Genomic DNA, 25,984 nt, shown 5'->3' with positions numbered 1-25,984 from the left:
GCAGGGGCACCAGATTGAGACCGAGACTGAGGCTGACCATCGCTGCAAGCCCGCGCAGGGGCGACAATCTAAAAAACCAAGGCTGACCATAGACGTAGGCCCACGCAGGGGCATCAGACAAAAAGGGGTGCCATCCATTTCCTCCCTCGCAGGGGAGACTGCTTTTGCCCACATCATTAACAAAAATTACATGACAGAGATAACAAAACAGAAAACGCCAAAGACTATAACTGAACCTTGAGCGACCAGGCGAACCTTGAGCGCGGGCGCCTTCATTCATCCGGTTGCTCTTCCACAATTGGGCACCATCCATAGTATTCCCGTTCAGCATCAGTTGGAGAGGTCGCTGCCTCTTCCCCAATTTCCGCCTTTGGAACATTCTGAGTATGCTTGGCATTTTCCGGGTCTGTAGCCGGTACCTTTGCTTCCTGCTCCATATCAGCTTCCGGAGCCTGCTCTGCTTCCCCTGGGTTGACTTGCATCCTTTGCCCCTGAACCTCCATGGGGTCGTCATCATCTGGAGCATTCTCAATAAACAGAATTGAAACATGCGCGTTGATCCTTGGGTTATTTGTTGAGCTGGTAAAATTGAAGATGGTGGAACCAAAGGCTGGCAAGGTGGCCGAGCCTGATGCCCCTGCATCCATGAATTGACTGGAGTGTAGGGGGGTGGCTCCAATAGAGCTGGCAAGATTGCAGTGGCAACAATGCCCAGCACTGTCCCCTTCATTCCTGCGTGAGACCCCTCCTCTGGAAGAGCCTCGACGGCTGAGCATACGCTGTCGAGGTCTCACCATTGAGGGATGAGAATTCCAGCAGACCACAAAATGAACCAGACTTTCTGCTGCCAGAGCCGACCGCGTGATGAACCCGTCCGTCTGAGAAGGAATCTCAACAATGACAGAGAGGCCAACCGACTGCATAACTACCAACATTCCCTGCTCATACCCTGTTTTATTCTCAGCCTCCTCACCTACCCTGCTCGGGATCCCATCCGCCATTACTGTTGCCTTCCGCTGGGTCGAATACGTTCTCCGGGCATTAACTGTCCCAAGTACCCTCGCCTTAAACCTCCCTCATCCTTTCCAACTGTTCGCTGTGGGTGCCACGTGATGGCCGAGGGGCGGCATGTGTCCAGCCACCCACTCCTGTCCCGTCTCACAAATCACCCGCATCCAGGGGAGTTGCATCCTTTTGGACCAGTCGAGAACATTCTTGAGCTTCCACATGCGATAATATAGTATTCAGCTGTCCTGTGATCAAAGAGTGATTACTCCCCACCCCAACATTGGCCATGAAGTCCGCAACCTTGTTTCCCTCCCGCCTTGTGTGTGTGAAGGTGATGGCTCTGTTGCTGTGAAGCTTCTGTTCTATTGCCTCCAGTCGTGCTTCAAGCCTCCAACTGGTGGCTATTTTTTTAGCCTGAGATCCATTTAGGATTTTTTTGGCCTTATTGATGAGGATTTGGGAGTCTCCTTCTACCTCCAGAGGGTGGAGGTTGAGCTCCCCAGCAAGTTGAAGTCCCTGCCATAGCCCTTCCAATTCAGCTGAGTTGTTGGTGTCCCAGCCAATGTTTCCAAAGTATAGTGTCATGGGAACACCTTCATGATTCCTAATTATTCCTCCAAAGCCTGCTAACCCGGGATTCCCTTTTGAGGCACCATCAAAGTTGAGTTTGAATGTGTGCTTTGGCGGAGGCTTCCATGCGACTTGATTTTCAATGCTGGCTGCAGAGGGGTTCTGCTGGTGCATGCTTTTAGTGCAGCTGATTTGCCAATTATCCATGATAGTTTTCTCGTTGGCTAGTGTAGGCCAGTCCTCCTCCTTCCAGGGTCTTAACATCACAGTTTCTTGAATATTTTTGCATAGCATATGCCAAATATTGTCCATCGAAGAGCGTTGATTTTTAAAAATGCGCTTATTTCGCTCCTTCCATATACTCCATAGAATTAGCCCGGGAATCAATCGCCATAGATGATTGAGGATGTTGCTCTTGTACGGGTCCTTTTGCCACTGTCGTATGGAATTCGTAATTTCATGTTCAAGTCTGCATCTTCTTTGACATCGAAAGCTTGCCTTCTCCCATAGCTGGTTGGCTAGGGGGCAAGAGTCCAACAGATGTTGAAGCGTTTCCTCATGGGCATTGCAGTTAAAACAGATGGAGGGACCATGGAAATTTCTTCTTCGGAGCTTGTCCCATGTTAGGATTCTCTGATGCCCTACCAACCAGAGAAAGTGACAGATCTTGGGCCAGGAGCCAGAGTTCCATATTTGGCCCCAGATTGGATCCTGAGGAGCAGAGTCATTGCAGATTATCTTGTATGCTTCAGACGTAGTGAACGCTCCTTTTGGTTGATATCCCCACCTTAGGATATCTTCCCTTTCGTCACACCTGATTTTTCTTTTGCTGAGCTCCGTTTCCAATGCTATAGAAGCTTGGCGATTTTCGTTTGTGAGGATTTGGTTACCCGGTTTCCAGATTCTGAAGCCTTTCTCCGTTTCCTGGGTCCAATACTGCCTGGTCTTGACTTGCTGTGTCTCCTCCTCCATGTTGTTTAGAGGCAGGTTCAGAACATTGCTGAGGGTAGGCATTTGATTCCATGCGTCCATCCAGAATCTAGCATTATTGCCATTTCTTACCTCCCAGAAACTATGCTGCTGGATCATTTTATAATGTTCTTTGGCTGCATTCCAAATTAGTGATCCTTTGTCACTGGGCTCCAATCTGATAAGCTCTTCCTGGGGTCGCTGATTGGCATACTTTGTTGTCCATAATGTGACCCATGGCTTGCCTGCATTGGTGAGCCACTGCCACCAGATCTTGGCTCCCATGATGGCATTGCTGTGCTCCGGATCTCTTAGACCAATTCCTCCTTTTTCCTTCAGTTTGCATACTGTGCTCCATTTTACCAGAGCCCATTTGCGATTGGTTGCATTGCTTCCCCATAGGAAATCTCTCTGAATTTTCCTTAGTCTTTTTAGGACCCATTTTGGTGCTGCCAGGATGGAGAAAAGGTACAGCGGCATTGCTTGAAGAATGGCTTTAATAAGTACCGCCCGGCTGACTAAATTCAAAGTTCTGTGAGTCCATTGATTGAGACGTGATTCAAGTTTTTCAATTAAATTGCGCCAAGAGGAATGGTTGATGGCTGAGGCAGTGAGGGGAGCACCGAGATACTTAGAGGGAAGGGTGGCTATGGGGAACCCCAGAATGCGGACTATGGCAGACTTGACTACCGGGGGGGTGTTGAAGAAGAAGATCTGCGATTTGGAGCAGTTGATGCTAGTTCCTGAGGCTTCGGTAAAATCATTAAGCACTGCTTTAAATATGGAGGCTTCTTGAACAGATGGGTACCCAAACAGCATCGTGTCATCAACAAATTGCTGATGGGAAGTAGCAGGCAGGTGGTGGATGGAGATACCCTTGAGCTGGTGCGAGTGGAGGGCATTCTTAATGTGACGTCCCAGGCCCTCAGCCATCAAAACAAAAAGGAAGGGGGAAAGGGGGTCACCTTGCCTGATACCCCGGGAGGGGGAGAAGGGGCGAGAGGGGATCCCATTCACTAAGATGGAGAAGCTGGTAGAGGAGATAAGGCTCATGATCCAGCGAATCCAGGTGGGGCTGAATCCAAAAGCAGATAACATTTGCTGTATATAATCCCAACTGAGTTTGTCAAAAGCCTTGGAAAGATCAAGTTTAAGGAGCATACCTGCCTGCTTTGAATGCTTGAGAGTGTGGGTGATCTCATGCGTGTGGATGATTCCGTCCAAAATCTGTCTGCCTTCCACATAACCTGACTGTTCCGGAGAGATGAGCATGGGCAGGAGGGGCTTTAGCCTGTTTGCAATGACTTTAGAGATGACTTTGTATATAACATTGCATAGTGCGATTGGCCGGAATTTGTCCGGTTTGAGCGCGTCCTCCTCTTTTGGAATCAGGGCTATGAAGGTGGTGTTGAGCGAGGGAAGCAGCCAGTGAGAAACTCGCGACTCCTCCACCACCTCCCAGACTTCCAGCTTTATTAAATCCCAAAACTTGTGAAAGAAAGTAGTGGTAAATCCATCCGGGCCGGGAGCTTTTCCTTCTTTAAGCTGAGTCATTGCATTGTCCACTTCCTGAGTTTGAATTGGGCTAAGGAGGAGTTCATTATGCTCCGCTGTGATTAATTTTGGTATATTGCGGGTGATTCTTTCAATTGCCGGATGTCTGTTGATGTCGGGTTCTTGATGGACCTGCTTAAAGTGTTCGAGGAGTTCCTTCTCAATATCCTCATGTTGCTCCACCTTTTCTCCCCCTGATTTTTGAATGTAAGGGATATTGTTGCCCATTCTGCGTTGCACTGTGGTTCTATGGAAGAATTTGGTATTTCTTTCTCCCTCTTTTAGCCATCTGATTCTTGATTTCTGTTTCCAGTATATCTCCTCCTGCTTTCTTCTTTCTTCAAGCTGATTGTGGATGCGCTGCTCCTGTTCGAGAGTTCTCTCTGTGTGGCCGCATGTACTTATTTCTCTTTGCAAATCCTCCAGGGCTTTTTGAAGATCATTTTGTGCCTTGAAGATGTTTCCAAAGGTCTCTCTGTTCCATCTCTTGAGGCTAAGCTTTAGATGTTTGAGTTTCTGTTGAAACTGAAACATCTTGGATCCTTCTGGAGGGCTGAAGGATGTCCACGTGGAGTTAACGAAGTCTCTGAGTGAGGGATGAGTGAACCAAAACTCCTCAAAGCGAAAAGGTCTTCGTATGTTATTGCCTGGACGTTGCCATTGAAGGGCAACCGGCCAATGATCAGAGCCAGAGTGTGGAAGAATGGCCGCCGAGAAATCTCCCCCCAAGTGGACCGAGTTATCTGAGATGAGAAAGCGATCCAGCTTGGAGGCTATTTGATGTATGCCTGCTCTGCGATTGCTCCACGTAAAAGTGCCATTGCAGAACTGTAAGTCTATCAAGGATGCATTCTGAATAAAGTTTTTGAAGTGGGTGTTTTCCTGTTCCAACTTGTTTCTGCCGCCAATCTTCTCCTCTAATTTTGTTATCATGTTATAATCCCCTCCAGCTATCCATAGTGGGTGCCTTCTATTGGCGTTAAGAGCTTCTAGGGTATGGAGGAGAGCAATCTTTTCCCTTGCTTCCTGAGGGAAGTATACATTCGAGAGATTCCCATGAATATTTGTGCCAACTATGTGGAAGGTAGCCTGTATTAGATTGTGTGAAGCATGAAAGTCTGACAGAGTGAGTGCTTGAGAGTTCCATGCAATGGCTAATCCCCCAGAAGCGCCGGATGCATCTACAGCAACTGATTGACATCCTGGCCAAGCTTTAGAGAGTATCCTTTCTAGAGTTGTACTGTTACATTTTGTCTCTTGGAAAAAACATATTTGTGGCTTTTCCATTTTTACCATATTTTTAAGCATTCTGAGTTTTCCTGGGCCGTTGAGCCCTCTAAGGTTCCATGAAATGAGCTTCATGAGTCACTATTGGTGGAGGGCTTGTAGTACTTCGTAAGCTTAGCATACCTACCGGAGTCTACCAGAATCTTCCCGACCGCTATTGTTCTTTGGAGGTCGGTTCTTCTTCCCCTTTTTTTGGAATCTTTTGGGGTTTGGCTTAAATCCCATTGACTTCCTGGCTGGATGCCAAGCTGATTTTGATGATAGGCCCTGGAAATGACCATTTCCAGTTTGTCAAGCTGTAGCTCTGGGATGCTTTCATATGCTTTCTTCTTGCATGCTGCTTCTAGTTCGAGTATGTCTAATCCATGTAGATCTATACTTTCTGGTTCTTCCTCCATTTGTTGCACCTGATTATCTCCTTCCGTGGGTATTTCTGGACCCTGGAAGGGGCCTGAGGATCCATCAACCTCCATTTCATTGTCTTTTTCCCGCTGCTTCTCTTTGCTCTCCTTGTTGTGGGCTGGGGGATCTTTAGAGGGAGGGGGTTTGGATGGAGGGGCCGCGGGAGGTGGCTGGGAAGAGGATGAGGGGAGGTCAGCGCTTGGAGGAGAGGAAGTGGTATGCTCGTCCGTGACATGTGCCAGGATTCCAAAGCTGTTCCTGACAACATGGTCAGAGGCGGTGTTCTGTTTGGGTTTCTTCCCTGTTGATGGTTTTTTATGCGCTCGCTTGCGGGTAGGGGCTTTGGTGAAGCCATCATTGGTCTGAGAATCGGTGGGGGAGGGGGTTTTAGCTTGAGCATTCAGGGGGCAGTCTCTAAAGAGATGCCCTATGGCATGGCATTTGCGGCAGCGAAACGGAACATGTTCATAGTCTAAAGGCTGGATCCACTCATAGTCACGGTGAGAGAGACTTACCGATTCTGGCAGGGCTTTGTCAAGGCGCATGAAGACGCATATGCGGGCGTAAGATGTATATCTTCGTAGTTTCGTTTCTTCAGCAGTCCTTATGTATTCCCCCAAACCATTTCCAATGTTTTTCAGAATATCCTCATCCCAGTATTCATCTGGCAATGAGTATAGTCTTATCCAGACCGGTGCCCATGTGAGATCCTCCTGATCCGGGTTGAATCTGGGAGCCCAGTCCCGTAAGTATAGGCCAGCTGAGTTGAAGAAGTAAGGACCCTCAACCAGGATTCTGTATTTGTCTTCCAAACAAAAAAAGATCGCTGTGAAGAATCCTTTTGGGCCTAACTGCAGAGTCACATCTCCCTTAGGTTTCCATTTCGCTGCAATCCAACTGTAGAGGGCTTTTTCCGTCGGCCAAAACCCTATGAATTTCCCAATGAGTGCATGATCCATCATGTATTGGATTCTTGCTTCTATTTTTTCCCCCGGCAGTTCGATTCTGGGTCGATCTGTAGCTATTGGTTTGCAGGTGGTTGAAGAGACCCTCTGGGTACCATCTGTTTGGTTTTGCTTCACATTCTCTCCATTTACCTTTGCTTCCAGGTTTTCTTTTCCTTTGCGCTCATTCTGGCGCGGGATTTCTTGATTGATGACATTCTCATGGATCGATCCAAACCGTATTGTTCTCTCGTTTTGGTGCTGCACTTCGTGTGCGATGGGGGAGGTTGCCGAGGCCCCCCCTGGGGGTCGCCCATGTGCCCTGCGCCCTCTTACACCACTGTTTAGAGATGCCTGTTCGAATAGTCAGGTCCTTGTTGGTTGTCTGCGCAGATCAGTCTGCGTCATCTGAGCGCGGTGCAGAACCCTAGCAGCGATCTCCAGAGCTCCGTTGTCCGATCAATATAGTTGTGACATTTTCTCTCCTACACAACTTCACAAAGCTTTCATAAAAAAATTACAATGGTCCAAAAAAACAATATAACCTACTTATTGATAAATATAATAAAAATGTATTATATTTATCAAAGTACTCATTCAATATTTTATTCTAATGTCTAGCATTTGTGAGTTATAACAGTAATGAACACTATTGAATTGTGCTATGTTGTTAAGTAAAAGAAAAAGACCTCTACAACAAGATTTTAATGATTTTATCATAGTAATTAAAACAATACCTAACAAATAAAATTATAACTATTCTAACCACACCACCATAATACTTAAAACAATATTTAACGAAGAGTAATAATAACATTATAGAAATGATTTTTACTAAGATCAAGCTATTCATGTGGTTAGTGCACCATAAGAAAATCTTAACCTAGGACAACATTAGGAAAGAAGGGATTATTGGGTCCTCTAGATGTGAGCTATGTGAAGCTCAAGAGGAAACAATGGAGAATATTCTTAATAGTTACACCTTTACCACTTGGGTGTGGGACTCTTTTACAACCATTTTTCAACAGACAGATCGAGATAAAGAAAGCATCACAAATACCCTGATCAAGTGGAGAAGGAACTTTTCGGAAAATGAGATTCTCAATCTGGCATGGTCCTTTACACCTACCTTCATCATCTGGAATGTTTGGAAAGAGAGGAATAAAAGAATTTTCAAGGATGAAAAATGCAGTCCTCTTTGCCTGTTGGATCTGATTTTGAAGCAGATTAGAGAGACAGTTGGTACAACTATTCGCAGTTTTCCCAAAAAGTAGCCCACTATAAATGAGATGAGAACCCTCAGGCAACTAGGATTGCAAGAGACCATTATCAATGGACTCAGAAGAAAAGAAGGAATTTTGGGAAAGGAAAAGGATTTGTGGCATCCTCCGTCGAAAGGCTACCTGAAATGCAATATAGATGGGGCTTAGAAAGGCAACCCTTGAATGGCTGGTTATGGTGGAGTGTTAAGAGATGAAGAAGGAATCATAAGATTCATTTTCCACTACCACTTAGGTAAAGCCACAAATAACATGGTTGAATTAATGGCCTTGGAACAATGCCTGGAACTACTGAATCAAAATCATAACTCAAATGTCATCATAGAGGCAGACTCGAAAATCTCTATAAAAGCTCTGAGAAGAATCAGTTGTGGAGCAGCGCCAGAGAAGGTCTCAAAACATTGGAGACTAATACAAGTGTATCAAAGAATACAGAAACGTCTCCTAAGTCTAAGAACTGTTAGTTTCAGACATGTTAGACGAGAAGCCAACAAACTAGCATATACTCTTGCCAATCAAGGAGTGTTTAATACAGAAAACAGATTTGAGATGAAATGGAAGGAAATGTCTCTCGGAAGAGTAAAAGCTCTTTGTGAGGAACAAGTGGTTGAGGATAGAGAACTTTTCAAAAATTGGGCCTAAAGGAAAGCAAAGGTATGATGAGGTCTAATCAAGTTCAATCTCAGTTCTTGGGGAGGCTATGGGTAGACGGACAGGTTCAAAGTTGTCTTATTTCTCCCAGGTGGAAAGGGACCAGGCCCCTTCCTCTTTAGATTGCTCAACAGGTTCTATCCACTGTCAACGGAGGTCTCTGTGGCTTGTTCTGTTTCCCGACGATGACGATTCCCCTTCATTCCTCTTCCCAGTCGGAAAACCAAGATAAAGTGGTTTACGGGTGATCGCGGTGATTTGGGATGGTAAGTGGTTTAGTTTGTTTGGGAGTGATACCATTAGACTACTGCCACGTGGCCAGAGCGGGGTGAAGATACCACCCTCCATCGCAAGTTAAGTTTCGCACATGTTAGGTGGTGTGATATTTCAGGGTGCCGTCCGATTTCATGGGGTTGTATTAACCGTCAGATCTGTTGGTGATTTTTGGTGGGGCCATGAGGCTTGACGGGCTTATCGCATGAGTAACGTGGATGTTTGTTTTCCATAGATCAGGCTTTTGTTTTATATGGTTCATCCTAAAGTTTGGAATGAAAAAATTAGATGTCTGTTGTAGTGGGGTGATGCTTTACGTTGGCATCATGCCCTTGGTTTCCCTCTCGCCTCTTGGAGTTCAGGGTTTATGTATATTTTATAAATTTATTCTCGAGTTAATGAAATAGAAGGAACTACTCTTGCTTAAGCAAAAAACATTATAGAAATGATTTTTACATTTAAAAAAAAAATTAATATTAAATTTTAAAATTCAATCTATATATATATTTAAATATTTAAATATCTATAAAATTACTAAAAACAACTTTCATAATTATATTTATAATACTTTAAAATTATTATTAACTTTAAAATCTCTTTAAACTCCTTACTCAGTATTAATCTTTATTGCACTTTGGATTTCCAATGCCCACACTATCAACCTTGGAACTCTCGAGTAGTGTGGAATTTCAAATTCCATTTGCTTGTTCAAAAAAAGTCAATCATTTTCCCCTTTTGTTTTCAATGATTTTTATTTTATTTAAATTTAAATTTATAAAAATATTTTTTAATTATTTTAATTAAAAATTAATTAATAATATTATTTATTATTGATATTATTGAATTTATTATTTAAATGTTAAATTTATTTAATTTATTAATATTTTTGATTAATAAAATTAGGTTTTAAATATCACTCCATACCAAACCAAGTACACATTTTTATTTTTACAATTTGGTTATTAGGTGCGAGAAGTGTTACTCTAAATTATTTCTCCTAGCTACATATAAGAAGAGAAATCATTTATATTAATTAGTTATTTATGATTATTAATAGGGAAAATTGTAATTATTTGCAAAAATCATTACACATTCGTATGGATGGCAACAAAGTGGCTGATCTTTTAGCTAACATAGGTGTGGATAGTGGAAGGAACCTACATGCAGACTTGCTTAACACTATTGCCACTGCACTCCACTCAAAGGATTATCATTAATTGGTGCAAATTGAAATGGTATACGGTGAAGAAGCACACCCGGATGTGGGTGATAACCACGCAATTATTGGCGATTAGACAGACGGGTAGCGGGAGGGCTGGCCACATGGCCGCCTACATCTTCTCCTATGGAAACCTGAAGGGAATTCATGGCACCTTGCAGGTGACATTAAATGGGTGCTCTAGTCGAGATTTCACCATCATGCTCATAGCAATGGCCTCCACAGACCATAACATTGTTCCTTCTCCCCTGCTCCACTGCATTTTCCCTCCTCAGGCAGTGGAGCCTTGTTCACGCACAGTCATGGGAAGTCGCTGTTGGCTGCTCAGTTGTATAGACCTGGGTAATGGGTATCATTTCTCCTACACTAGGCTCTGCAATCTGACTCCCGCTCAGACTTCATTCACTCACTCTCTGCTCAGCCATTCCGCTAATCTCCCAACTACAAGCTCTGCTTCGAATCCCGCCATGGCTCGCATCCACCACCAAATGCGTAGTTGGAGAGGGGGCAGTCATGGCAGAGGCATTCGTTCTCCTACGATGTCCAGCCCAGATTCTGCCTCCCCCTCCTCCTCTCCTGATATCCCAAATCCTTATGGCTCCTTCTCTAGCCGGTATCCTGATACCTGCAGCGACATAGGATGAGCTCAACTTCAAGGTGCAAGCAGGAGGGACGCCACTGTTCATACAACCGATTTTCCCCTTCCCCCTCACCCCACTCCCCACACAATGCAATTTCAATTCCACAGCCCCTGCATAGGCCTGCTATCACCACCACCGTCACCATCACTTTATCTAAGAAAAATGACCCACAGGAAGCTCAGACAGAGAACAATAGTGAACAACAGAGGGCTGCTCAAAGGAACAGAAGCACTCATGACCCAGGCAAGCAGCGGCTGGTTGAGGATGTTTCCACCCCGCATGGGAAGGAGTTGGCTAGCAGTCAGCTGATGAAGGTAGAGTTGAATACATGCAGGCACCAGGTTGCAGAGTGGGAGACATGTCCAGCCCACATGCAGTAGCTAGCAGCTCTATTGGTGCTCAACCAGCTCGTGGAATTCAGAGCGGCACGTCAGCAGAGGAGGAGGAGTGGTACTAGTACGCATGTCTTATCGAGGAAGAGCCTACCCCAGAGAACCTCTAGAATCGACACATGGTAGCCAGGTGTCGCCCTTCTACCAGTTGGGTGGATTTTACTGCTGACAGGATAATTTTGGTTATGATTTGTTCTGTCAAAACTTTCCTGGTTATTTTTTTGCAATGTTTGATATGTTTTTTGTTAAAACTCATAACCCCTGTGTGAGTTTTTTTCGCCTCCATGGACTAGTTTCCCCATCGTTGGGGCAGTCGAGATTAGACAGTTATATTTTTTGGTAAATGATGTTCATCACTGCTGAGGCCTGAGCCTCGATGTAATTATACTTTGTTTCATACCAATAGAATAGTTTTACTTAGAAAAAAAAATAAAACTTCAATGATTCAATCCCTGCATGTACACAACTTTACTTTTAAAATTAGCTTATTAGCTACAAGGTGTTACCCTAAATTATTTCTCCTTCTTACATATAAGAAGAGAAATCATTTGCATTAATTAGTTATTTATGATTATCAATAGGGAAAATTGTAATTATTTGCAAAAATCATATTTAATAGGAAAAAATTATAATTATTTGCAAAAAAAGTTTTATGAACAAAATTTGTTACAAATTTATCGGAATGTAGATTTTTCATACTGATTAATTTATTTATGCATTCAAAATCCTATTTTAAAGATAGCGACCGTCATTGTGGTTACATATTTCTTAATCTTTAGGAGTATTTACAATGATTTTTCTCTCCATAATATTAACATGTTTATGTCGTTTTATTATTCTATATCTCTTTGTTGAATTATAATTTTTTAAAAAAAATTTGGTATTTGTTTAAGTATGAAATAATGAAATTTAGTATTAAAATTGAATTAAAATTATTATTTAAATAAGGATTTTTAGACAACAAGTAGCCTAAAATTCTCCAAGATTATTGCTTCAACACGAGTATGATTATTGATACTCACAACACTAAAATCATGATAAAAAAATCTAAAACTATCAACTATGATAATTTTATTTATGATAATAACTATTTGGACACATATATTAAGATTCCTAGTTAGAATTATAAAATTGAGAAAAGGATAATTGGGGATGGAAATCTTATTATGAGCTTGAAAACAATTGTAAGTCAACAAAGCTTTGGTTATGGAGTAAAATAAAGTTCCACTTTGACACTATTGTCACACGCTTGATTTTATATGGATGTGACATTTGGGGTTCCACTATATTTAGGGAATTGAAGGAAATACTCCATACCCTATCCTCTTGTATGAAATTAGCCTTTATTCCATTGAATGCATGACTATGATTTGGTATCTCATGTAAGCTATACAATATGGAAACAAAGAGGTTCCCAAAAATTGTTTGAACTCTAGCCAAAATCCTCGCCTTCAGCTCAAGCAAGGCTAGCATAACTAGGAGGAGATGGTCTTAGAGAATGAGGATAATATTAAAAATATTATTACTTCCAAATTTAAGGATAAGTTATGGGAGGATAAAGAGTCAGAGGGAAAAGAAGTTAAGGTATTATAAAGAGGTGATCAATCCAAATCTAGATAACGAGAATTATATTTCACTCTTGACTAAGTGCTATGAGGAAAATGAAGATTGCCAAGATAAGAAATAATTCTCATGACCTTCAAAGTGAAAATGAGATTTGGCCAATTCCCAAAACACCTTGGTAGTAAAGAGTTTGTTACCTTTGCCACTATAGGAGGGTTGGAGATGAAATCATATTCAATAGGAAAAAATTATAATTATTTGTAAAAAAAAAAATTATGAACAAATTTTGTTACAAATTTATGAGAATGTAGATTTTTCATAATGATTAATTTATTTATGCATTCAAAACCTTATTTTAAAGATAGGGACCGTCATTGTGGTTACATATTTCTTAAACTTTAGGAGTATTTACAATGATTTTTCCCTCCATAATATTAACATGTTTATGTGGTTTTATTATTCTATAACTCTTTGTTGAATTTAAATTTTTAAATTTTTTTGGTATATGTTTAAGTATGAAATAATGAAATCTAGTATTAAAATTGAATTAAAATTATTATTTGAATAAGTATGTCTAGACAACAAGTAGCTTAAAATTCTCCAATATTATTACTTCAAGATGAGTATGATTATTAATACTGACAAGACTAAAATCATGATAAAAAAATCTAAAACTATCAACTATGATAACTTTATTTATGATAATAACTATTTGGACACATATAACAAGATTCTCAATTAGAACTATAAGATTGAGAAAAGGATAATGGGGATGGAAAGCTTATTATGAGCTTGAAAACAATTGTAAGTCAACAAAGCTTTGGGTATGGAGTAAAAGAAAGTTCCACTTTGACACTATTGTCACACGTGTTATTTTATATGGATTTGAGATTTGGGGTTGCACTATATTTAGGGAATTGAGGTAAATACTCCCTACCCTATCCTGTTGTTTCAAATTAGCATTTATTCCATGGAATGCATGACTATGATTTGGTATCTCATGTAAGCTATACAATATGGAAACAAAGAGGTTCCCAATTTTTTTTTAAACCCTAGCCAAAATCCCCACCTTCAGCTCAAGCAAGGTTAGCATAACTAGGAGGAGATGATCTTGGAGAATGAGGATAATATTAAAAATATTATAACCTCCAAATTTAAGGACAAGTTATGAGAGGATAAAGAGTTAGAAGGAAAAATGAAGTTAAGGTATTATAAAGAGGTGATCAATCCCAATCTAGATAACGAGAACTATATTTCACTCTTGACCAAATGCTAAGAAGAAAATGAACATTGCCAAGATAAGAACTAATTATCATGACCTTCAAAGTGAAAATGAGAGTTGGTCGATTGCCAAAACACCTTGGGAGTAAAGAGTTTGCTATCTTTGCCACTATAGGAGGTTTGGAGATCAAATCATATTCAATAGGAAAAAATTATAATTATTTGCAAAAAAAAAAGTTTTATGAACAAATTTTGTTACAAATTTATGAGAATGTAGATTTTTCATAGCGATTAATTTATTTATACATTCAAAATCTTATTTTAAAGATAGGGACCATCATTGTGGTTACATATTTCTTAAACTTTAGGAGTATTTATGGTGCAGGGCTACACCTGCACATACCCACAATATGCATATTAAAAATTCATCCACAATTGTCCCAGGATATTTAACTCTACAATGGAGTTAAATCTTCAGACCTTTAATGGTCAAGGCCCCTTTATACAGCTTTCCTCTGTATCAGAACCAATCACACCGCTGTAATCCTCTATCAGGACTTAAAACACCCTTTTAACATTCATTATCACTTTAAATGAATGCTCCCTTTTAAATCTTTCTATCGAGACTTTTTAAAACCTTCGGAATATATCTATATATATCTATATATATATATATATATATATATATATATATATATATATATATATATATATATATAGATATATATATATATCCTTCCCCTTATAACATGGGGTCATATATATATAAAGCACATAAAACCATATATCGGTGCTTTTTCCCTTTTAAAAACCATTTATAAAGGAAACATACCTTTACAAAGGAAAATTCTTCTTTTCTTAGCTTTTCCACCTTCCCGTACAGATTCGCACAGTTCTTGAGGCTAAAACCTCATCGCAGTGGGCCATCACATGTTCCACAGTTCATATATATATACCTTCACCCTTCCTCCAACTCCGATATGACTATCGGATCGGAGAAACATGCTTCCACATTAAAAAGTCCCACACCATATAAACTATCGAGGTTATAATATTTTGGAATACAAAGGAATTTCCACCGAACTCTATACTCCGAACTTTAAATTTTATAGACCCATGTTTATAACAACATTGGGTCCGTCTTCTCTTTGCTGCCTCCATGCTCTCCGATAGCCTGACCTTCCGATCGCCGATACGAAGCCAACACCGATCGCTGATATCGCTATCGCTAATATCGTGATCGTGCTAAACTACTGACCCTTGGTGCCTTCGACCACCGATAATGCGATTTAATCATGACTGTTGATTTGGCCATGATCCAACGGTCCATGATTATCACGCTCACTCTTTGCAAACTTCCAAGGTTTATCCCGATAACTCTAAAGGCTTTTCCATTGCTATGATTTGATCTCAGCCGTTGATCTTGATGATCCAATAGCTGTTGAGCATCATTTGCACTTCTCTGCAATTCCTTTACTTAGGAAATTTACATTGTTTCTTCAATTTCTTGGTGATTTGCTTCTTTAAAGGTTCCAACCTTCACTGCTTCTGCTGCCCACTCTGATGCTCCAATTCCCTTCCAAAGCTAACTCTGATTTTCACTAGGATTCAATGATTCCTTGTGATTCATCTCTGAGCATGTTATGCCCCTGCGTACTACAAAACCCTTCCTGCAATTCATTACAGAACCTACGAGTTCATAATTCACATGAAATCAAATCATAAAGACTCAATTCACACATATGCACACTCAGAATCGAATTCCTACTCTATATTAAAACATAAAAGTAATTGATTACAATTGAGACTCTCGGTCTCTCACATAGGCCTGATTCTCAACACTTATGGCATCCCTTCTGCCTATAGGCTTACATTTGTTTATATGGAAACTGGGATTGGATTACTCATCCCATCCTTTCCTTAAATCACTCAAATAAAGCTCTAAAGCTCTACATGCATGCATATATATGTATATATATGGCATACTTTATCCACTCCATCTTTACTATGTTTTAAAACAGAAAAACCCCCTGTTTTGCTTAATGGTCCACATCTATTCTTCCTTTTATGGCTGAAAGCTCTCCCTTGCTCCTAGGATCATGGAAATACTCATGTTCTTATTTTTTTTTTTTGAGAGCATCTAATTGAATCACACTTAAGGCCTAAATATTAAATTGACTTGAGACTTAGGAAACTAATTTCACAAAAACACATGACCCCCCTATGTCTACTATTTACAATGATTTTCCTTGGACTAAATGCTCCTGCATCATACTCCCAAAGTAGAAAATATTCATGATCTCATGATCATGTGCCTTATGATCTTTGTCTTCCTCAATCCCATACTTTGTTATGTAACTGTCCAGATGCCTTGTTCCTTTGTTGCTGTTGCATTTTTGTTGTCTTCTTCTTCTTGTCAATCAGATTCAAATTCTGATTGATCTTGCTTGCTGCTACTACCATTTTCCTCCATTTGAATTACTTCATCATCTGCTACCATATTTCTTCAATTGTCTAGCATATCTTTGGGCTGGTTCATCTTCTGCTTCTTACTTCTACCTTCTTATCTTTGTTTCAGGTTACTGTTATTGTCTTCTATACTAAATTTTCTTTTACTTGCTTCATTCTTTGGTTTACTTTCTCTTACTTTACTTGTGGCCATTTTTGATTTACTTGCTTTACTGACTGCCTCCCTATCATCCTTACCTTCTTTCATGATTAAATCATGATTGTTCAGCATTCTTTCCAGCAAATTAACTTCTCTATTCCATGGATTGAGTTCTTCCATAGAATTCTCTTCTTTCACCTTTATTTGGTAGTTCACCAGTGCCAAATCTCGTCCAGCAATTACAACAAAACCTGCATTCACAAAACACTTGTTAAAATTAAAAACATAAAGTTGTTGTGCCTTATCTTCCTTTGGCAACAATTTAGTTTGCTGCTCTATTTTCTCATTGTCCTCTGTCAACACATCAGTATGATGATTCGAATTCTCAACAAAATTCATGAGGCTGTTTGGTAATCTCTCTTCTACATCATCTGTTCTAATGATGTCTTCCTGCTTGGGTTCATAGTATTGAACTTCTTCTCCCTTAACCTGGTGCTGATTATCTTCACTTTGAAATTGTTTGATTCCTACTACCTCTTTATTATCTTGAAACAACCTATGCTTAATCTTTTTGATCACATACTCATACTTATTCATGCTCTTTAATGAACTTGCAAACAAATTATTACACCTTCATGTCTCCATGGCTACTTGAGACACATCTTATTCTTCATAAACTATAACTACAACTTCTGTTCTATGTCAGGTTCTCTCATCAGTTTCTCCAATAGTTTAATTTCCTCTTCACACTTAGCAAGCACTTCATCACAATTCTCTCTTCTTCCAGCTTCATCCTTCACATGCTGTGTTACAGTATTAAAATATTGTGTTCCTTTGACCCTTGTAATCTCAAGGTCTTTCTGTCGTAGAAAATCACTACTTCCCTCCTTCAAGAGGTGTTCTACATCATACTATGTTCTCCTAGAGTACTCCTCGAGACTTTCGATATCTTGAAAAGACTATCCATCCTCTTCAAAACATTCTTTTGTTAGTGTTCCTTTTCTCTTTATTGAGTCTTTCCCTAGACTTCCTCTTCCTTAACATCTTTTAGTAGATGTTCTTCTTCCCTACTATTTGTCTCAAGAGTTTCCATGGCTATCTCCACTTGCCTATCATCATAGTGAATTGATGATCCTTACTATGCTTTCAGCTAACATAGTCTCTTCCTAAAGTTTGCCTTCAGTCCCTTGTTGTTTGTCTCCTCTGAAGATATCTTCAAATGGCTACTTTTCTCCTACAATATCTGCCATCATACACAAACTATCAATTCTAAAAATATAAGACCCTATGGTCTCACTTGATGGTTCAACCATCATATCTCCTTACTATTCTAAATCATTCATATGATTAATAAATTCTTCGATGGTCTCTTCTTCAATCTCCTCAAGCCCTTCACTTAGTTGCTTGACATCTTCCATCAGCTATATATGAGATCTATCTACCTCATCTTCTTCCAGAACAGAATTTTGATTCTGCTGGTATTTTTCCTTCTTCATGACAATATCAGCCAATTGTCCTTCACCTGCAAACATACACAAATTGTCAGATTTAAAACCATGTGACCCTTTGGCCTTACTTGAAGTTTCAGTCTTCAAGTCTTCATCTTCACTATCTCCCAGAAATTCTCCTTGTTCTGGTTCACAAATGGATTCTTCCATTTCTAACTCAACTTCCTTAAGTTTTCCCTTCAACCACTTCACTTTCTTTTGCTACATCCTTCTCTGCATATCATGCCATTCTACTGGCTTCTTCCTTAAGACCCAACCTAGTCTCTGACTTTCCTCAAGCATTCTCCTTAATGTATTGAGTTGTTTTTTTAATTCAACAACCTCTTTGTCAATTTCTTCTTGACTCATCTTCTTGCCATTTTCTTTGGCATCATCTTTCTTATATCCTCTACTGTAGCTTCTCTTTGAACCTCTGCTATGACTATCAGTAGTCATCTTCTTCTCTTCTTTCTTCATGAGCTCCTTTGCAACAAGCCTCTACAACAACTAGTCCTCCTGACTACAATCTTACCTCACTAAACTCTCCTCACTCAGTCTTTTGGTAAGTATAGATCCTCTGTCTGAAACCTCCCCTTCTAGAGCAACACCTTTTCTCCTTCTAGGCTTCTGCAATCTCTCACTTTCTCTTCAGAACACTTCAACTATCCTCTCTGTCCAATCTCGTTTGATTCTTCAAGTTCATTACCACTTCTCCTATTAGAGTATTCTCCTTACTTTGTCTTCAAGAACACATCTTTTCTTCTCTCATAGATTCTCTTGTTGTCACCTGTGCATTAATATATAAAAACACACATTCTTAATTTAAAATAGAACATACCTTCAAGATCTCAGCATGATCTTGTTTCACCTATTCTTCTACACTTTGAATGGATTGTCCTCTGGTTGGTTTCCAAGTCATATTTCCTTCAGAACTTTCATTAAGCAATCTTTCTTTCTCCTTCCTTAAGGAATCTTCTGTTCCTGCTATTCCAAACCTTTGCTGGGACTGCTATAGTCTTCCAAGAACGTCAAAAGTTCTCCTTTTACAGATTACAAATCTGCTTTGATACCACTAATGGTGCAGGGCTACACCCACACATACCCACATTATGCATATTAAAAATGCATCCACAACTGTCCTAGGATATTTAACTCTAAAATGGAGTTAAATCTTTAGACCTTTAATTGTCAAGGCCCCTTTATATAGCCGTTCCTTTGTATCATAACCAATCACCCCATTGTAATCCTCTATCGGGACTTAAAACACACTTTTAACATTCATTATCCTTTTTAATGAATGCTCCCTTTTAAATCTTTCTATTGGAACTTTTTAAACCCTTCGGAACATTTCATTCACACATATATATATGTCCTTCCCCTTATAACATGGGGTCATATATATATAAAGAACATAAAACCATATATCGACACTTTTTCCCTTTTAAAAACCATTTATAAAGGAAACATACCTTTACAAAGGAAAATTCCGCTTTTCTTAGCTTTTCCACCTTCCTGTACAGAGTCACACAGTTCCCAAGGCTAAAACCTCATTGCAATTGGCCATCGCATGTTCCACGGTTCATACATATATATACCTTCACCCTTCCTCCGACTCCGATATGACTATCGAATCGGAGAAACATGCTTCTGTGTTAAAAAGGCCTACATCGTATAAACTATCGGTGTTATAATATTTTTGGAATACAAAGGAATTTCTATTGAACCATATACTCTGGACTTTAAATTGTATAGACCCGCATTTATAACAACATCGGGTCTGTCTCCTCTACGCTGCCTTTGCGCTCTCCGATAGCCTAACCTTCTGATCTCTGATGCAAAGCCAATGATGATCGCCGATATCGCTATCACGGATATGGAAATCCCACTAAATTGCTGACCCTTGGCACCTCCGATCGCCGATAATGCAATTTAATCATGACTGTTGATCTGGCCATGATCCAACGGTCCACGATTAATCACCCTTACTCTTTGCAAACTTCCAAGGTTTATCCCGATAACTCTAAAGGGTCTTATGCCATTGCGATTTGATCTCAGTCATTGATATTGATGATCCAACGACTGCTGAGCATCATTTGCACTTCTCTGCAATTCCTTTGCGTAGGAAATTTACATTGTTTCTTCAATTTCTCAGTGATTTTCTTCTTTAAAGGTTCACCCTTCACTACTTCTGCTACCCACTTTGATGCTCACATTCCCCTCCAAAGCTAACTCTGATTTTCACTAGGATTGAATGATTCCTTGTGATTCATCTCTGAGAATGTTACGCCCCTGCGTACTACAGAACTCTCCCTGCAATTCATTACAAAACCTACGACTTCATAATTCACATGAAATCAAATCGTAAAGACTCAATTCACACATATGCACACTCAGAATCGAATTCCTACTCTCTATTAAAACATAAAAGTAATTGATTACAATTGGGACTCTGGGTCTCTCACACAGGCCTGATTCTCAACACTTGTGGCCTCCCTTCTTCCCGTAGACTTACATTTCTTTATATGGAAATTGGGATTGGGTTACTAATCCCATCCTTTCCTAAAATCACTCAAATAAAGCTGTAACGCTCTACATTCATGCATATATATATATATATATATATATATATATATATATATATATATATATATATATATATATATATATATATATATGGCAGACTTCATCCACTCCATCTTTTCTCTGTTTTAAAATAAAAAAGTCCCCTATTTTTCTTAATGGTCCACATCTATTCTCCCTTTTATGCCTAAAAGCTCTCCCTTGCTCCTAGGATCATGGAACTACTCATGTTCTCATTTATTTGTTTTGAGAGCATCTAATTAAATCACACTTAAGGGCTAAATATTAACTTGACTTGAGACTTAGGAAACTAATTTCCCAAAAACACATGACCCCCCTATGTCTACTACTTACAATGATTTTCCTTCGGGTGAATTCTCCTGCATCAATTTACAATGATTTTTCTCTCCATAATATTAACATCTTTATGTGGTTTTATTATTCTATAACTCTTTGTTGAATTTTAATTTTTAACTATTTTTGGTATATGTTTAAGTGAAATAATGAAATTTAGTATATTAAAATTGAATTAAAATTATTATTTGAATAACGATGTCTATACAACGAGTAGGTTAAAATTCTCCAAGATTATTGCTTCAGGATGAGTATGATTATTAATACTCACAAGACTAAAATCATGATAAAAAATCTAAAACTATCAACTATGATAACTTTATTTATGATAATAACTATTTGGACACATATATCAAGGTTCTCAATTAGAATTATAAGATTGAGAAAAGGATAATTGGGGATGGAAAACTTATTATGAGCTTGAAAACAAATGTAATTGAACAAAGCTTTGGGTATGGAGTAAAAGAAAGTTGCACTTTGACACTATTGTCACACGTGTTATTTTATATGGATGTGAAATTTGGGGTTGCACTATATTTAAAGAATTGAAGGAAAAACTCCCTACCCTATCCTCTTGTTTGAAATTATTCTTTATTCCATTGAATGCATGACTATGATTTGGTATCTCATATAAGCTATACAATATGGAAACAAAGAGGTTCCCATAAATTGTTTCAACTCTACCCAAAATCCCCGCCTTCAACTCAAGCAAGGCCAGCATAACTAGGAGGAGATGGTCTTGGAGAATGAGGATAATATTAAAAATATTATTACTTCCAAATTTAAGGATAAGTTATGGGAGGATAAAGAGTTAGAGGGAAAAAGGAAGTTAAGGTATTATAAAGAGGTGATCAATCCCAATCTAGATAACTAGAACTATATTTCACTCTTGACCAAGTGCTAAGAAGAAAATGAACATTGCCAAGATAAGAACTAATTATCATGACCTTCAAAGTGAAAATGAGAGTTGGTCAATTCCCAAAACACCTTGGTAGTAAAGAGTTTGTTACCTTTTGAGTCTCTTAGTCACATCATTTTTTATTTCCAAAAGCTTTCCCATAGTGCCAACCTTATTAACTTGTTAAGTGAGCAAAATTATAGTGCCAACCTTATTAACTTGTTAAGTGAACAAAATTATGGTGATCTAGGAAGCCTTCTACCTATTTTTTTCAATCATAAAAAGAAAATGTTAAAGAATCTCAACTAATCTCTTACTTTATTTTATTTAAATTGATAGACCATATTTGTTTTGAGAGGAGATTCTTCGGTGCAAATCACATTGGAATTCTTTTGTCGAGGCATTTCAAACCAACGAGTGTGGTTCATCGTGAGGACAAGTTGAAGAACAGAGCAGATCATCCACCAACAACTATATTGGATTAGTCAACCAAACTTTCTAAAGGCTATATTTGATTGGAAAAGGCTAACTAGATAGGACTATGGGATAGGGGTGGGAGAAATAAGATTATATAATATAATAATATGAATAAATTAATTACCGAAAGGATTTTACTTAAATAATTAATATAAGTTAGTTTCATAACTAGTATTATATGTAAATGAAGTAATATATTTAAAAAGTTTTTATATCACAAGCTATAAAATTAATTAGTTAATATTATGATAAAGTTAACAAGTTGTGAAACTAAACAATTAATTATCATATATGAAATAAAAGGGGGCTAATATTATCTAATTAAAAAGTTAATTGTGACTTAGTTATGTTATAGTTATTAATAAAATCTAAATATCATATTGAAGTTTATTAATAAAACTTTTGTTAAATAATTGTATATCTAAGTATGTATTTACTTAATATGAATCCAAAGGGCTAATATAATTAAATAATATAATGGATTAATAGTTTGTATAACCTGTAACTATTACATAAATTTAGACCATTAAGTTATAAACTAAAAGTATGGATTTATTTATATTTTGTTTTTTATTTTTTTGAGTCAATAATAATATAAGAGTATTTCATTAAAAGGATAACTAATTAGGCTAGATATATCAAGGACTTTCTAAATAATAGGATAATGAGGAGCTAAAGAGAAATTAAATTGTTTTAAACTCGAAGTTAATTATGAATTGTTTTCATTTTTTTTCAACTAAATTTTGGTTTAACAAGAGGGATTTTATTCATGAAGGAATTTACACAGAAGAACACCATAGGGATCTACTAAGAGGAGAGGGCAAGGATCTAGAAACTGATTATTTTCCAGCCATCATCTTTATTGAGATTGTTGGGCCTTTTTTTTCAATCTCAATGGCTTCCCTAAACTTTAGGTGATGAAATTGCACAACCTTAGCAATAACACGGGTCTCCTCAATACATACATGACCTTCTGTCTTTTTAGCATGTTCTTCAAAAGAATGGGTCCTCACATGTTTTACATGTTTTAAGTCTGCTGAGTGCTAGGATTAACAGAACAAATAGTCTCACCAACCTAGGGGATTCCAGAGGAACAATGAATAACATAGATGCTTTTCATCTCTTTGGCATCCATATAGTGTTAAGGGGTCTAAAGGTAAAGGTAGAGGGAACATTATGCTTTGTCACAATCCTTGCAATTTTATAATTGGTCCCTTGGACAAAAAGGAGATGAAACCCAAGGACTCAATCTTTAGGGTCTTTTTCTACCAATGATCTCTTGCTAGCTTTGAGGAAGGCTTTGAGGAAGGCTTTCTGACCAAGGTGCATAATATAACCATTATTAATAAAAACATTAAAGACATGGTCTTTCTATTTACTGACTAATAATCTGGTTATAAGTAGTATGGCCCAGCTTTCCGTACATTATTATAAACATGGTCGTGTTGTGTTGTTTAGTGGTAATCAATGTCATCAATTTTCGTAATGATTTTTTGTAGTGAAATTTATGGAAATTCTAGTCATATTTTGAAAAAAGTAATTTTAGGTGTCCTAAAAGTTTTTGATGGTGTTGAATCTATTTCTACCATAAATTCAAACACCGTATTTACAAGATTTTTTGAAAATTTTTTACTCAGATTCCTACCACTTTTAACTTTATTGAAATAGTAATTAAACTTGAAAATTTATAGAAATATCTTCAATTGTGTTTCCTATTAATACGCTGCTAATTTTTTTTATCGCTGTCTCATGACAAAGTAGTAACAATCGCTTTCCGTTTCAATTGATGTGAAGGGTCGTCTAATGTTCTTGGCCCCACTTGTCCTCCTAAGCCACCTCAATAACCTCTGAGATCAATATATAGCTGATCTTCAAGCTTTCAATATACTGGTCATCTGCAGTACGGCTGAGAGAATTTTTGGTGTGGATCTGCAGAGGTGGAACATGGGTAGGCTCCGTGGGGTGAGAAAAGGGGGTTAAAGAAGGCCCCCTGGACTCAGGATCAAATTTTCGTCAATTATATTCTCAAAAATGGGCATGACAATTGGCGTGCGGTTACCCAACTCGCAGTTTGTAATCAATATAAATATATTTTCTGATATTCTCATTTATATTTATATGTTTACGAGGTATTTCCATTAAATAAACTTCAATTTTGTAATTTGCAGGGCTTCCTCGTTGCAGTAAGAGCTGTCGATATCAAGCGAGGTTCTTTTACAGAAGAGGAAGGGCGGACAATCATTCGGTTGCATGGAATTTTAGGGCGGACAATTATTCGGTCGCATTTGTGAGTCATAACATTAATCAACACTAATGAATTGTGCTATGTTGTTAGGTTAAGAAAAAACTTCTACAACAAGGTTTTAATGATTTTATCAGAGTAATTAAAACAATACCTAATAAATAAAATTACAACTATTCTAAGTAGGTCACTATAATCCTTCAAATAATTTTTAACAGAAACGTATTTTGCATTAAAATCAAATTTTTTTACTATAAAATAGTTACAATATAGCTTACTTATTGACAGATATAATAAAAATGTATTATATTTATTAAAATATTCATTTAGTATTTTATTCTAACGCCTAGCATTTGTGAGTCATAATATTAATGAACATTATTGAATTGTGCTATGCTGTTAAGTAAAAAAAAACAGCTAAAACAAGATTTTAATGATTTCATCATAGTAATTAAAACAATACCTAACAAATAAAGCTACAGCTATTCTAACCAGACCACCATAATATTTAAAACAATATGTAACAAAGAATAAAAATGACATTATAGAAATGATTTTTACATTTAAAAAATAAAAATAAATAAAATTTTAATAGTAAATTTTAAAATTCATATATATATATATATAAATAGTTTGATTATAAAAATATTTAGATATTAAAATATCTATAAAATTACTAAAAACAACTTCCATAATTATATTTATAATACTTTAAAATTACTATTAATTTTATAATCTCTTTAAACTCCTTTCAAATCCCATTTTCTTGTTCAAGAAAATTCCATCATTTTCCTTTTAAGTTTTCAATGATTTTTATTTTATTTTTATTTCCATGTATGTACACAACTTTACTTTTACAATTTGGTTATTAGGTGTGAGAGGTGTAACTCTAAATTATTTCTCCTAATTACATAGAAGAAGAGAAATCATTTGTATTAATTAGTTATTTATGATTATCAATATGGAAAATTGTAATTATTTCCAAAAATCATATTTAATAGAAAAATCCAAGTACTAAACTTTAATGATTCAATCCATGCATGTACATAACTTTACTTTTACAATTTGGTTATTAGGTACCAAAGGTGTTACCCTAAATTATTTCTCCTAGTTACATAAGAGAAGAGAAATCATTTGTATTAAATAGTTATTTATGATTATCAATAGGGGAAATTGTAATTAATTGCAAAAATCATATTTAATAGGAAAAAAATGTAATTATTTGCTAAAAAAAAAAGGTTTTATGAACAAATTTTGTTACAAATTTATTAGGATGTAAATTTTGCATAATGATTCATTTATTTATGCATTCAAAATCTTATTTTAAAGATAGGGAAGGTTGTGGTTACATATTTCTTAAAATT

The 25,984-nt window shown here is 37.7% G+C and overlaps 1 protein-coding gene and 1 pseudogene across 1 annotated transcript; one reads left to right on the top strand and one right to left on the bottom strand.

Moving 5' to 3' along the window:
• Positions 1–1,158: 1,158 nt before the first annotated feature.
• LOC149146898 (uncharacterized) lies at positions 1,159–5,388 on the bottom strand. The gene is made up of 2 exons (XM_089441657.1): positions 4,503–5,388; positions 1,159–4,295 (listed from the first exon to the last, which is right to left on the bottom strand). Exons 1-2 carry the CDS (start codon positions 5,386–5,388, stop codon positions 1,159–1,161), a joined length of 4,023 nt encoding a protein of 1,340 aa, XP_089297783.1.
• Positions 5,389–7,011: 1,623 nt separating this feature from the next.
• LOC149146897 (transcription factor MYB17-like) overlaps positions 7,012–25,984 on the top strand; it is a 36,655-nt pseudogene continuing 17,682 nt past the window's right edge.

This window comes from Pinus tabuliformis, chromosome 9 (assembly GCF_031772625.1).
Source record: "Pinus tabuliformis cultivar Carrire ecotype Pingquan chromosome 9, CPIR1, whole genome shotgun sequence".
NCBI classification, from domain to species: domain Eukaryota; kingdom Viridiplantae; phylum Streptophyta; class Pinopsida; order Pinales; family Pinaceae; genus Pinus; species Pinus tabuliformis.
Note: the sequence above shows the minus strand (reverse complement) of the source record. Positions and strands in the feature narration are given on the sequence as shown.